The sequence below is a fragment of the Lepus europaeus genome, chromosome 3 (assembly GCF_033115175.1).
Source record: "Lepus europaeus isolate LE1 chromosome 3, mLepTim1.pri, whole genome shotgun sequence".
Classification (NCBI taxonomy): domain Eukaryota; kingdom Metazoa; phylum Chordata; class Mammalia; order Lagomorpha; family Leporidae; genus Lepus; species Lepus europaeus.
This window is the reverse complement of record NC_084829.1, coordinates 70,614,515-70,629,175: the sequence shown is the minus strand read 5'-3', so window position 1 is coordinate 70,629,175 and position 14,661 is coordinate 70,614,515. Positions and strand designations below refer to the sequence as shown.

Below are 14,661 nucleotides of genomic sequence, written 5' to 3'. Positions count from 1 at the left end.
GACAGAATCCGGCGCCCCGACCAGGACTAGAACCCGGTGTGCCGGGCGCCGCAAGGCGGAGGATTAGCCTGTTAAGCCACGGCGCTGGCCTAACGCTGCCTTTCAATAACTAAAAAGCCTTTGAAAAAGTGATCTAGACTACCAGTTGAACAGTGAGACACTTGCTATCTCAGATATTAGGATATTGTATAAAGCAACATAGTTTAAATAAGGGGTAGATACTGGAAAAGCGTGTACATACACGCATACATGGACAAAAGATACCTGCTGCCAGCCCATAAATTCAACTTTTTCTTCTTGGCTCTCTCCAGCCTCCACCCAGGAATGTTTAATGAGGTATCCTACCACTTTGTTCTTTCATCGAAGTCCTCTCCCATCCGTGTCACAGGGTAATTTTGGGCTTATATATCAAAATAGGCAGACCCCTAAATGCTCTATTGGCCTGCTACCTTCTGTTCAACTTCTCTTGTCCAAGAGAGAATCTGATGTTCTGGTCAAAAGAGTACTACCCTCGGGGAGAACAGCAGGCACACAGGGCATATTCGTTCTGCTGGGATGCAGCCTCACTTGAAGCTGATTATTCATTTTGAGCTTAATATGCCTAAAGTGCACCCCTCTTTAGGCTTTTCGCTTTGCCTCCCCTGACCTTTAAAATTAAGCTGCTTTGAGTTTTTAAATAAATTTTGAAAAAAAAAACTTCTAACACTAGTATTATGCAAATAATGGTCCATCCTAGCACACAGCTGTTAGTGTTCATCCTACTTAATACGCAGGCAGCAGGATCAGAGGTGAAAAGGTAACCCAGCCCAGCGCCCTCTCCCAACCCAGGTGGGAATGGCCGGTGTTAGCTCCGCTATACGCCCAGGAGGCCCTTCCAATCCAGGAGGGCTGCAAGCCGTCTCCAGGTTTTCCCATCTTAAATTATTATAAGAGCCAAGGTGGGTTTGCAGTTTCCCAGGAGGGCTGGCTCAGGGAGCCCTCGCCCGGGGGGGACACCTGACCGCAACCCGGGAGGACCCGCCCCAGAGCGGCTGAAACCCAACACGCCACACCTGCCCTGGAGGGGAAGGCAGGGTAGAGCAAGATCTTGGCTGCTAGAACAAGCCTGGTAACCTTCAGACTAAGGGAGGTCAGGGAAATGCAACTCGTTTTATTAGAACTCCTTAAACTCGCAATTAACACAGAGGGGAAAAACCAAACACCCGCAGCGTTCTGCCCCCAGCTTCTAGGGCAGCAGCTGTAGGACCTAGAAGAGTAGAATTATTGAGGGATCTGCGCTTGAAGCCCTGGTTCTCTTGGCTCTTCATAACCTGGTAACCGGGTCCTCGGCAGCCTCGCCCACCTCGACTGGAGACCGCTGCGTGCCGGCCTCGCGCATTTCAATCGGAGACCGCTGCGTGCCGGCCTCCTGCGCCTGGACCTTCTCTGAGCCTGGAAGAAGAGCGGTGTGAGGAGACTGCGCCCTTGTCACCCACACCCTCCTCCTCCCAAAGGCAAGTCACCCTGCGGACGGAGGGGCTGGGGGCCGGAACCCAAGGACGCGGGGCCAGTTTGGCCTTCTCGATCCCTGGTAGAGACGAAACCCTTCGGGCCCAGGGGAAAAGCGAGCCTGCTGCCTTGGCAGCCAGGAGACACCAGGATCCCTCCCTTGGAGCCAGAAATTGCTTGGGGGTGGCCCTGCCGTCTCCCAGACCCATACTTTGCACCCGGAGCTGGCGGTGATAGTCGGCCAAGTTCATGATCAGCTTGGATACGTCCTTCTGAAAATAAGGTCGCCCACATATCAAGATCTCAGCTTCGCCGTCAGGTTCCCATCGGTTCACATGAAGCAGGGTGTGGGAGACACACTCGACGTGCGGGATGTGCTCCCCGCCGGGGCCTGCGCGGGGAACAAGGAGGCAGTGAGCAGAGGGGGTGTCTCCTGGGATTTTGGGCGAAGCCGGGGCGAAGGGAGAGTTTGGGGCTGGGGCGCGCGGCCAGGCCGTAAGGGATGCGGGGAGGGTGGGCGAACGAGGCCTCACGGACCGCCTCTAACCCGCGCACTCACCGAAGATCGCTTCCACCAGCCAAGCCTCCAGGTGAACTGCCTTCGGACTCTTGAGGAACTCGGAGTGGAACCAGTTGGGCAGCTTGGTGAGGTTCCCGAGCACCTGGAACAGCTCCCCTTCTCGCTGCTGCAGCTGCACGAGCGTCTGAAAGCGCTTGGGAGTGGCCATGCTGCGGGAGCCTGGCAGGGGGCCACCGCGCCGCAGGAAGCCCGGAGCGGCGCCAGAGGCAGGGGCACACGGAGACCGCGAGCGCAGGAGCCCGGCTGGGGCAGTATTTCAAGGGCTTTCGGCCAGCCCCTTCCGCTGGCGCGCTTCTCATTGGACCCCCGGCCTCCACTCCGGACTTCTCTACGGGGCGGCGCAAGTGCGGCGGTTTCTGGGTTCCTGCCGCGCTGCTTGGGAGTGGGCTCACCGCCACCTGTCTGCGCGCGGGTCGCGAGGGGCCAGGGACCAACAGCAGGACAATACCGCTTAGAAAGAAAAGAATTGATACCTGCAGCATGATACTTTACTTTCAGGGCTAAAGTAAATTCCCCACCCTGGCCAATGAGCTCCCCGCTCCCCCCCCCCCCCCCCGGCCATATCCATGTTATCCGAGCTTCCGCAAGGGCAAGTATCTTAATTAATTAATTAATGCATCATTAATGCCGTGCACACATCCGACAACAGAGGGGTTCTTGAAACTTTTTTTTTTTTATGCCTCCATTTTCCAAGTGACACGATTTTGCTATTTCTTTTCTTTGATGTTTCGGCTTAAAGCGTTGTTGAGTAATTGCTTCTCTTTGGCTGGAGCCGCTGCCGATCCGAAACCTCGAGCTGTGACTTCGCTGCTTGGGTCAGGAGAGAGAGGGCGACTGGGCCCCTGTGACCTGCTGGAGTCACCGCGGGTGGGCACTGTGGGCCAGGGGATCAGGCTCGGAGGGGGCGGAGCTAAGGTGCACTGATTCTGGCCGGTATCAGCTAAAAGATGCTTTCAGCTGGGCGTTGCAATTCTTAAATATTGAAACACATAACCTTCATTCATGGGGGACAATTTATTCTCAGAAAAAATTCAGAAGAAAAATACAGCGTGCCAACAGTGCCGGTATCCCGTACGGGCGCCGGGTCGTGTCCCAGCTGCTCCTTTTCCGATCCGGCTCTCTGCTATGGCCTGGGAAAGCAGTGGAAGATGGCCCAAGTCCTTGGGCCCCTGCACCTGTGTGAGAGACCTGGAAGAAGTTCCTGGCTCCTGGCTTTGGATCAGCTCAGCCACTTGGGAAGTGAACCAGCTGATGGAAGATCTCTCTCTCTCATTCTCTGACTTTGCCTCTCTGTAACTCTGCCTTTCAAGTAAATAAATAAATCTTCCAGGCTCCTGGCTTCCGCCTGGCCAAGCCCTGGCTGTTGTGGGTGGCCATTTGGGGAGTGGACCAACATATGGAAGATTCTCTCTCTCTCTCTGTCTCTCTCGGAGACATCTTGTGGGGGCCCTGGGGTCCAAGTGCTTTGGACCATCTTCTGCTTTTCTAGGCACATTAGCTGGGAACTGGATCCCAAGTGGAGTTGGCATCACAAGCGGTGCTTTATCCCTAGGCCACAACACTGGCCCCTAAATAAATCTTGAAACAAGAAAAATGCCAGTGGGGAGTGGGCCGGAAGTGGAGCATGGTAAGATCTCTAGGATATGTTAGGAGGACTTTTGCTTCAATGCCTTCCTGAGACAGAAATGGCCTTTAAATGTGTTTACAAAGATTTCCTTAAAATGATCTGCTGAAATAACTAGTCTTCCAAGGTTTACCCTTCCTAATGCTGGCTCAAACTAATGCTGAAATCCTGCCCATCAGCATCCTAGCAAGAAGATGTTGAGGTCAGTGTGAGGAGCAGGCACTTTAAGAATCTGAACTATCTAGCGGCAGCAGCTGAAGAGGGTGACACCCCAGGTGCTGTTAGGGAGGGTGGGTTAATGGAGGGAGAGGCTCTGGTCTCCCCGAAATGGGGAACATTTCTCAAGGCCTCAATGGCGCTGTTTGCCGGTTAATGGAAGCTTCCAGGGAGTCTTAGCTCTTTATCCCGGAAGAACTTCTCGGTTTGCTGCCCAGCAGGGATTTAAAGAGATGGTGCAGTCCGCAAAGAGGTCCTGAATGCAGGGGAGCGCGAGCGGTGAGCGCTTTCCTCCAAGGAGATGTCCCTCGCATTCCCGTGCAAATTAGAGGCCAGTCCGTGTGTTTCTTAGGCAAACCTCGGGCCGCAGGCCTTCCCAGAAGGGGAATTCTCGGCGTGGACGTGGCGGGCCCTCGAGGCCACTCCGGAGCGCGACCCAAGCACAGCCGCCCGCTGCCCCACGCACGGTGAGCAGCTCTGTTCCCGGACCTCATCAGAGGGAGCTGCCGGCTGCGGAGGTGAGACCGGATGAGAAACGGCCAGGACGACGTGAGCTGTGAGGGTGCCAGCCTGGCCATCCCAGGGCTGTGCCGTCCGGGGTTCGAGGGCTCTGTCCCCGCTGGGCAGCCTCGCTCCCACTCCCGAGTGAGCCGAGCCGGGCGCAGCATCCACGGGAGGGACGCTGTTGGTCAGCTAAGGGTGCGGCAAGGCCCTCAGCGGTTCCCACCCGCACGCCTCTTTGGGATGCCCAGCCAGCACCTGTGCGGCTGCGGCTAGCCAGGCTGCGGAGCACAGAGTGCCATAGGATGGGGGTCCTCACCGTGTCCTCCAGCCACCAAGGATGTGGGGACACAAGCCCATCAATCTCAGTCCTTGATGGCTGCCTTACAAACCAGACAACCTTACTGTCTGAGGCCTTTGCTAATGCCCTCACTCTAGCCACTGGGAAAAAAGGGGGAACTTGCTTTGGATGTGGTCAGTCGGGTCACTTTAAGAGGGAATGTCCCAATAGCCACCCTGCTGCTCAAGCACCGCCTCGTTCTCTGCCCTCTGGAGGAAAAGGAGGCACTAAACCTAAGATTCCATGTCCCCGCTGTCGCAAAGGTTTCCATTGGCTGCAGGATCGTAAATAAAAGTTTGATATTGAAGAGAAGCCTTTAAACTAGACATGGGGCGCCCTCCAGCCCCCTCACATAAAGGAGGTGTCCCTTCAGGCTCTACCTTGACCTCACCAGCCACAGGGGGTAACAGGTCTAGGTTTACTCCCAAAGGAACCCCCCCTCCCCGTGCCCATTGGACTGTCCCCATTATTCCAGGAATCAGGCCCAAGATGGATATTTTCATAGCCGGAAAGAAATTCCGCTGTCTGATCGACACTGGGGCCGACTGCACGGTTTTGAGAAAAGAAGTTTCCCCACAGTGGAAACTAGTCCCAGGGCCTCATGTGGTGGGGGTTGGGGGAAGATAGCAGATCAGAAGAAACTAGGGATTTCCTAAAATGGGAGGATGTGGATGGTAGCCAGGGAGAAGTGTGCCCCCTTGTGGCCACTGGTCTATCTGCTAACCTGTTGGGACAAGATATACTGGGAGAAGCTGAAGTATATATTACTACAGATCATAAGGCATTCTATGAGGATCTCCTAGAGGAGGAAGAACATCAACAGCAATTTAAGTTACCAGGCTCCCTAAGCAACTACAGGGGTAACCCACTCCTCGAGGCTTCTAGGACTGGTGTTCCAGCCCCCTGGGTCAGGCCTCACCCCCAATCCTAGAGGCCACTGTTCCATGGGTCCCTGCAATTCAATGGCTCCCGGGGCCACCTATATGGGTGGACAGTGGCCGCTGCCTCAAAACAAGTTGTCAATATTAAAATAAATCATATCAGAACAATTACAACTGGGGCATATTAGGCCCTCTATGAGTCCATGAAATAGCTCTGTTTTTGTTATTCAGAAGGCTTCTGGAAAATGGAGAATGCTACAAGACCTTAGAAAGATCAATGACCGCATAACCTAGATGGGAACTCCCCTCTGAGGGCTGCCTTGGATCGCTTCTATACCCTCCAATTTAAACTTATAGTAGTAGACATCAAAGATTGTTTCTTTTCTATCCCCTTAAATCCTAATGATTGTGAAAAATTTGCCTTCTCCGTACCCTCCACAAACTTTCAGGGTCCAGATGAAAGATATGAATGGGTGGTCCTTTCCCAAGGGATGGCCAATAGTCCTGCCTTTTGCCAACATTTTGTCTCCCTGGTTTTGCACCCCTTATAACAGGAAGGGATTACACTATATATATATATATATATATATATATATATATATATATATATGGATGACATTATTATTGGATCTACTAACCTTGAACAGTTAGGGTCCACTTTCAGACAGTTACAAAAACTCCTAGCTCAAGCTGGTCTCCATATTTCCAGCGATAAGGTCCAGACTGTCCCTCCATTCAAAATCTTGGGGACGCATCTCAATATGGACTCTGTCTCCCCTCTTAAACCTCAGCTATCAATACAGCCCAAATATTTGTTAGTGGAACTCCAAAAACTGCTGGGGGAGCTAAATTGGCTGAGGCCCTGGCTCCATATTTCTACTGAGGATCTCCTCCCTCTCTTTGATTTATTAAAAGACAAGGACCAGGGGACTGGCGCTGTGGTGTAGTAGATTAAAAGACAAGGACCCTACTGAGACTATCAGTCTAAATGTAACACACCTCAAAATACTACAAGAGGTCCAATCGGCCCTTGATAATGTCCAACTAGCTAGATATAACCCTAAGTGTCCCCTGAGCCTTTGGATCCTTTCAGGAGCCAAACTGCTCATGGCTGTAATCACCCAAAAAGGAAATCCTCTCCAATGGATACACACCTCCATTGGAGGAGCCCCTAGAGTGTATTCACATCTTGACCAATCGGCAAACCTCATCATTAAGGGAAGGGACACCTCTGTTAGACATTATGGCAAAGATTTTGAGATGCTTGTTGTCCCCTACCACTCCTCAGACTTTGAATGGATACAGAGAAATAACCCTAGGGTGTCTTTAGCTCTAGAGGGTTTTCTAGGAAAAGTTGACTGCCATTACGGTCCAACTAGGTGGGTAACTTCCTTTTCCCACCTGCCATGGATACCTCCTGCCCTCTTCTCTACCAGGCCCCTAAAGGAGGCTGTCAGTGTGTTTACAGATGGGGGACAGGTTGGTTCTGCAGTAGTAGTTTACCCTCCTACATCAAGTGCCCTAAAGAAGTCACCTCAATTATATTTTGAGTTGAGGGATCTGCCCAATTTAAGGAATTGTATACTGTAGCCATGGCCATGTCCCATATTGGAGAGCCACTAAATCTATTCTCGGATTGTCTCTATGTGGTCAGTCTCCTGTCCACTCTAATTTTGTCCCATATTAGGTTAGATAACAATCCTATCACCCCATTAATGATCCAGGTAAGGTCCTTTTTGAAACAAAGAAGTCAACCTCTCTTTGTACAACATTTGAGAGGACATCAAAATTTGCCAGGTTTCTTGTCATGTGGCAATAAAACAGCAGATCAACTGGCTACGTGTGGGGTCTTGATGGCCCCAATTCAAACCATTCCTGACTTACAGCTCGCTCAAGGTCTTCATAACCTTACACATCTAAATTGGAGAGGGTTACATCATAGATTTCCTTCTGTTCCCATTAAAGACCTTAAACAGATGATAAAAAGCTGCAAATCATGTCTCCCCCTATTGTAAGTCCCACCTTTCCAAACACCTGGAGTAAATCCTAGAGGACTAAAGCCCAACATACTATGGCAAACTGATGTTACACACTATGCACCATTTGGCAAGCTTAAATATATCTTTATGTCCGTTGACATGTACTCCCATGCCTGTTGGGCCACTGCTCACTCCAGTGAAAAGGCCAAATATACTGTTAGTCATTTTCTACAGTGTTTTGCTATTTTGGGGCTACCAGTAAAAGTCAAGACTGATAATGGCCCCTGTTTCATTAGTAAAACAACACAAGAATTCTTCAACAGATGGCATATTCAACACTCCACTGGAATTCCTCACAACCCACAAGGACAAGCAATTATCAAGACAAAATAAGATTTTAAAAGACCAACTTATAAAACAGGGGGAATCATACCCCCACAAGACCAGTTACAAATGGCCATGCTCACCTTAAATATTTTAAATTTTCCAAAGCATCAGCCCTTGTCAGCCTTTCACAAACATTGGTCCCTCCAAGTACCCTACCTTTCGGTTAGGGCAAAATGAAAAACCCACTAACGGGATGCTGGCGAGGACCAGACCCATGATAAGTGCTGGTAGAGGATTTGGATGTGTCTTCCCTCAGGGGAATTCCAATCCCATATGGGTACCTGCAAGAAACCTTAAATATCTCCCCTCTGCCAAAGAAGGTCACCCAGGAGGACCCCCCTCCTGAGGAGTGATTTTTCCTTTCTCTCGAGGGATAAAAGGACCATATTGGACTCTCTGCCTCATTGTGACTGGATCATCACAGTACATCAGGAGTGCTGTTTTTATGCTAATCGCTCCGGCATCGTCCAGGACAAGATCAAGACCCTCCAAGAAGCTCTAGTTACCTGTGGTCGGGCCTTGGGGGATGGCTTCCTTATCTCGTCCCTCTTGTGGGCCCCTTGGTCTCCATTGTCCTTGTAAATTTGTCTAAGATCACATAGCTGTGGTCCAGTTAATGGTGGTCTGACAATATGCCGCTCAAGAACCAGGTTATGCCACTCTTCAAGTGCCACGTTGGGAACCCTGTACATCCACCCATGGCCACTGCCAAGATGTAGAGGTATAATACATCATACCCTGAGTTGCTGAGGTGGTAGCCAATGACCGGTAAGATCCCCTGGGACAGCCCCTAGCAGCTGGAGTAGTAGTCAAAGACGGGTAAGATCCCCAGAGGGGGACAACCTAAGACAGACATGCTCCTTAAAGGGCTGATTCCAGTCAGGGGACAACCTAAGACAGGCACACTCTCTGCTCAATTCCTCTTTCTCTCTTTAATATAAAACAAAAAGGGGGAAATGTTGGGCATTGCCTAAAATCTCCATTACAATATGGTGTCTGGCGGATGTTCATATTCGAGGGGCATGTCTGTGGCCGCTGTGGTTAAGATCAGACCACCGGCAGGGATAGGTCCGCTTTAGTTCCAGACACGTGGACAGTGCGTGATCCCTATACTTTGCTTAAGATGCCCCTGTGCGTGGTCCACCTGTGCCTGCGTGACCTTTTCTCTGATTGGCTCCCCTACTGCGCATGTCCTTCGTAAGCTTTATAAGCCTGTACACTTCCTCAATAAAGCGGTTCCTGCTTCGACAGAACTCACGGGTGTTTGTGGTGTGTTCTTGACCGTCGACCTTACCCTTCCTGTTCGCCTTGTTGGGGAGTGCTTGCGCTGCCCCTGCTGGTCAGGGGCTAGCATTGGGCTGGAGACCCCGACGCTGGCCCACGCACCTCTGCGGAGCATGCGGGGATGCTGGAGTGAACAGCACGTGGGTGGGGGGAGGTCCCTCTGGGCTGGCACCTCACGTTCTCTAAATTGGAAGCACTTCCTTCTTGGTTATCTCTGCAGGCTCCCAGCATTAAATCATGAAATACTACCCCCCAGCACTGACCGCTTAGTACTCACATCCCTTACCCTCTCCTGGTCCTGGTCAGGCTTCCCTTTAACCAGCAACTCCTCCTCCCCCCATAGTTGTTGCTTCTCCACAGCAGTGCAAGGCAAAGCCAAGCTCCAGGATATTTAGGTTCAGAACCTTGCAGTCCTCAATCTCTACCCGCCTGGCTCTGCCCTCTCTACACTGGCTGGTCTCTCTTCGTGGGTTTGTAGCTAGCTCCCCCTTTGTGCTTCTGCACCACCTCTGGTCTCTTCAAATAGTACCTGATTTTCAGTGAGACTTTCCATCGGTTCCCAAATTATTATTTGAAAGGGAGACACACACACACCTTCCATCCCTGTTTCACTCCCCAAATGACCACAACAGCCAGTGTTGAATCAGGCTGGAGCCAGGAACATGGGACTTCATTCTGGTCACCCACTGTGGGTGGCAGGGACTCAAGTACCTGAGCCACCTCTGCTGCCTCCCAGTGTGGGTTAGCCAGCAGCCGCATTTGAAGGTCAGCAGCAAGGACTCCAGTAGGCCCTCTCTGACATGGGCTGTGGGGGTCCCAAGCTGTGGTGCAACCTGCTGTGCCACGACTCCTGCGCCTGGCTCCCAATTTTAAAAAGTCACACCTCCATTCTCCTTTCCTACTTTCTTTGTCTTCAGATTACATCCTTGCCCAGCAACATATTGCACCCTTTAATCTTGTTAAATTAACCAACAGACATTGCGGTGTGTTCATCCTATGCCACCACTAGACCATGAACACAGGAACTCCCCTCCTCTCCTACATCACCACGGTCTGCCCTACACTTAGAGCCATTCCTGGCACCCAGAGTATGCTGTGTAAATATCTGTTGAATGCAACAATGGGTGCAATTTAGGACTCACTTCCTGTGGCATGCATAAGCCAAGTATGTAGGTAAAATGTGAGTAGGGGCTGGCGCTGTGGTGAAGTGGGTAAAGCCTCTGTCTGCAATACCAGCATCCCATATGGGCACTGGTTCGGGTCCCGGCCGCTCTATTTCTGATCCAGCTCTCTGCTATGGCCTGGGAAAGCAGTAGAAGATGGCCCAAGTGCTTGGGCTCCTGCACCTGCGTGGGAGACCCAGAAGCTCTAGGCTCCTCTTTGGATCAGCTCAGCTCTGGCCGTTGTGGCCAGTTGGGGTGTGAACGAGCAGATGGAAGATCTCTCTCTGCCTCTTCTTGTCTCTCTATGTAACTCTGATTTTCAAATAAATAAGTAGATCTTTAAAAAAAAAAAAAAAAGAAATCTGAGTGAGTTGGTCAGCTGGGTTGGAAGTGAAAAAAAAATCAATTTACCTATTTGGTTTTCAAATGTCTGAGCCCTTCTAGGCAGTAGGGAAATCTGGCTTCCTTGTGCTGCTTGCCTAGTCGCAGACTCTGATTTGTTGTCTGACTGATCCTCAGAAAGGGTCATCCACCTCCAACTGATGGCAACAAAATTTAGAGAAAACACATGCCTCTCCCTTTAACTCTCCTTTCAGTCATATCAACACAGAATTTTGAACATTTTTTACTCAACATATTCCATGCATTTTTGTTATATTTATCTCATTTTTTAAAATTGCATGTTCCTATATCCATTAAAAAGCACCAATTTTCGGCTATTTTATTCTGAGGAAATTCTGGCATGTATATGCCTGGATCTTTTGCAAGTAAGCAGGAATCCTGGAGGCAGAATCATGTGTACAATGAGGGCCTACCTCTAATACAGTGTCTTAGGTATTATAAAGTGAGCAGACTTTCTCTGAATGAAAAGTGAGTCCTAGAATACTATATAATTATACTTAATTTGATGCTATATATATATATATATATATACATAATGTACATTCAAAAATTATTTATATAGATTTTAAAAAAGATTTATTTAATTGAAAGGCAGTTACAGAGAGGCAGAGAAAGAGAAAGAGAGGTCTTCCATGCCCTGGTTCACTCCCCAGATGGCTGTAACAGCTGGAGTTATGCTAATCTGAAGCCAGGAGCCAGGAGCTTCTTCTGGGTCTCCCAGGTGGGTGCAGGGGCCCAAGGACTTGGGCCATCTTCTACTGCTTTCCCAGGCCATAGCAGAGAGCTAGATCGGAAGTGGAGCAGCTGGGACTCGAACCAGCACCCATATGGGACGCCAACACTGCAGGCGGCGGCTTTACCTGCTACGCTATAATGCTGGCCCCTAGATTTATCTATGTATGTATATATATAAGAGTTCTGGGATAAATTAAATTAAGTAATAAAGTAGCTCTGATAGTGAAACCAGAGCAGGGATGGGAAATAAGTAGTTTCCCTTTTACTCTTATCCAGTTGAGCATTATTGTAATTTGTTTCTTTAAGTTTTATGTTAATTTATATTTTAAAAACCAGGTTTTTTTATTTTTTATTTTTTTAAATTTTTTGACAGGCAGAGTGGACAGTCAGAGAGAGAGAGACAGAGAGAAAGGTCTTCCTTTGCCGTTGGTTCACCCTCCAATGGCCGCTGCGGCCAGTGCATCTCGCTGATCCGAAGCTAGGAGCCAGGTGCTTATCCTGGTCTCCCATGGGGTGCAGGGCCCAAGCACTTGGGCCATCCTCCACTGCACTCCTGGGCCATAGCAGAGAGCTGGCCTGGAAGAGGGGCAACCGGGATAGAATCCGGTGCCCCAACTGGGACTAGAACCCGGTGTGCCAGCGCCGCAAGCCAGAGGATTAGCCTGTTGAGCCACGGTGCCGGCCTAAAAACCAGTTTTTAAAAAAATTTATTTGAGAGGTAGAATTACAGACACAGAGAGAGGGAGAGACAGAGAGAAAGGTCCTCCATCCGCTGGTTCACTCCCCAGATGCCTATAATGAGCAGAGCTGAGCTGATCCAAAGCCAGGAGCCAGGAGCTTCTTGTGGGTCTCCTATGTGGGTGCAGGGCCCAAGTACTTAAACCATCTTCTGCTTCCCCAGGCCATAGCAGAGAGCTGGAGCAGAATAAGAGCAGCTGGAACATGCTCTGGTGCCCTTATGGGATGCTGGTGCCGCAAGTAGAGGCTTAACCTACTATGCCACAGTGCAAGCCTCTATTTTATTCATTTGAAAGAGTAACAAAGAGAAATTTTCCATGCACTGGTTCACTCCCCAAATGGCTACAATGGCCAGGGCTGGGCCAGGGTGAAGCCAAGAGCTTCTTACAGGTATCCTATTTGAGTGACAGGGTCCCAAACACTTGGGCCATCTTCCACTGTTTTCCCCAGGCATTAGCAGAGAGCTGGATCAGAACTGGAGCAGCTGGGACTCAAACTGGTATCCAAATGGGATGCCAATTTCAAGGCAGTGACATTATCCCCTGTGCCACAACGCTGGCCCCATAACCTAATTCTGTGGAAATAATTAGCATCCTGTTGGCTTTTCTGATAGTGACTGAGACTGCAACAATTCTTTCTGTTAGAACTTTTGTCTTTTGGAACACCACCATTCCCTTTTTGTCTCTGAAGTATATGGGGGAGAGGGAGAGGTGTTTTTATATTCTCCCACTCATCAGAAAAGGATTGCGCAACCTCTGCTCACCAACCTGTTCCCACTAACATCCCAGGAGATCTGCAGTGGACCTAGCTGGGTTTAGTTGTGTTTTTTTTTTTTAATAAAAATTTATTTATTTATTTGAAAGGCAGAGTTAGAGAGGTAGAGGCTGAATGAGTGAGAGAGAGACACACACACACAGAGAGAGAGAGAGAGAGAGAGAGAGAGGGCTTTCATCTGCCGGTTCACTCCCCAAATGGCTGCAACTGCCGGAGCTATGCTGATCCAAAGCCAGGATTTAGGACTTGGGCCATCTTCCACTGCTTTCCTAGGCCATAGCAGAGAGCTGGATTGGAAATGGAGCAACTGGGATTCGAACTGGTGCCCATATGGGATGCCAGCATTGCAGCTGGCAACTTTGCTTGCTACACTGCAGTGCCAGCCCCTGGGTTCAGTTTAACTCTTACACTATGTGGAAATATTGTCAGATAACACAGATAAGGGGCTAAGTCCCCCTAGATGCCTCTACTTCAGATGACAATTAGTTTGTCAGCAATACTTCTGATTAATCATATATAGCTGATATATAGTGTTCCCATGGCCCTTCCTAGGATTCGAGTCATTCAATACAGCGGCTTACAGAAATCAGGGAACCACTGTTCTTATATTCATCAGTTTACATAAAGAATATTAGGAAGGACCCAGGTGAAGAGCTGCATTGGGCCAGGCAATGCGGGAAGGACCAAGTCACTCTCCAGGAAGCTCCATGTGCTCAGCTATCCAGAGTCTCCCGAACCCAGTCACTTTGAGTGTTAATGCAAGTTTCATTAAATCATCAATCAGCGTGATCAACTTATCCTCCAGTGCCTTCTACTTCCCAGAGGCTGGGGGACGGGCCAAAGAGTCCCAACCTTCTAATCCTTTCCTGTGATCAGTACCCAATCTGAAGTTGCCTGGGACTTAGGTAACACCTGCAGGACACAGGACAGTATCATCATTTTTGTTTCACGGATTTCAGGAGCTTCTTTAAGTCAGAAAATGAGATGAACACCAAATACACATTTTACAACAAGAGTCTTCGCCTCTCGGGCTTTGACATCTTTTGACTTCTCCAAGCTCCTTGTTGTTTTCGTCCTGTGACTGTCACTGTTCCCACAGAGTCCATCTTCAGCCTCTTGCCTCTTCTCTGAAGTTTCACGCTTTCCCCATTGGTCTTACCCACGCCTTCCCCTGGTACTGTAGCTGGTCCCGCCCAGGGAGCACCTTCAGCCCTGACTTCCTTCCTGAGCACGGTCTAAGGCACCCCACTTCCCTCACCCCAGATTTAAATCACCCCCAGATGCCCGAGAGTGAAGGACAAGGTCTGGCTGTCTGATCTGTCCGATGTTTACCAGGTTGCCTGGCTGCTACTTCACCAAGCACTGCTATGTCCAAATGGACCCCTCTTCCTGCTTTACCTTTCTTCCCACTGTTTGTATGGTAAAGCACCAAAGAACACTGGGGCTCCATGTAGGGTTCCCTCTACCCAGAGCTGCCTGAACATGCTTCCAGTCTGAGAGCAGCACTCTTGGTAGGTAAAGGTAGTCTGCTTTCTCTTATCTTCCCTGCGCTGTTTCCCGAGTCAGCAC

The 14,661-nt window shown here is 49.9% G+C and overlaps 1 protein-coding gene across 1 annotated transcript; it reads right to left on the bottom strand.

Annotated features, from left to right (window-relative positions):
* Positions 1-1,139: 1,139 nt before the first annotated feature.
* Positions 1,140-2,235, bottom strand: KHDC3L (KH domain containing 3 like, subcortical maternal complex member). The gene is made up of 3 exons (XM_062187578.1): positions 2,048-2,235; positions 1,700-1,879; positions 1,140-1,431 (listed from the first exon to the last, which is right to left on the bottom strand). Exons 1-3 carry the CDS (start codon positions 2,214-2,216, stop codon positions 1,304-1,306), a joined length of 477 nt encoding a protein of 158 aa, XP_062043562.1. The 5' UTR covers positions 2,217-2,235; the 3' UTR covers positions 1,140-1,303.
* Between the last annotated feature and the right edge of the window lie 12,426 nt (positions 2,236-14,661).

Bases quoted from the DNA above. Each gene is read 5' to 3' on its own strand.
- KHDC3L (XM_062187578.1), bottom strand. From the start codon at position 2,216: ATGGCCACTCCCAAGCGCTTTCAGACGCTCGTGCAGCTGCAGCAGCGA. The intron at 1,880-2,047 runs GTGAGTGCGCGG...TTCCCCGCGCAG, and splicing joins GCTGGTGGAAGCGATCTTCG to GCCCCGGCGGGGAGCACATC. The intron at 1,432-1,699 runs GTATGGGTCTGG...CTCTTCTTCCAG, and splicing joins CCGCCAGCTCCGGGTGCAAA to GCTCAGAGAAGGTCCAGGCG.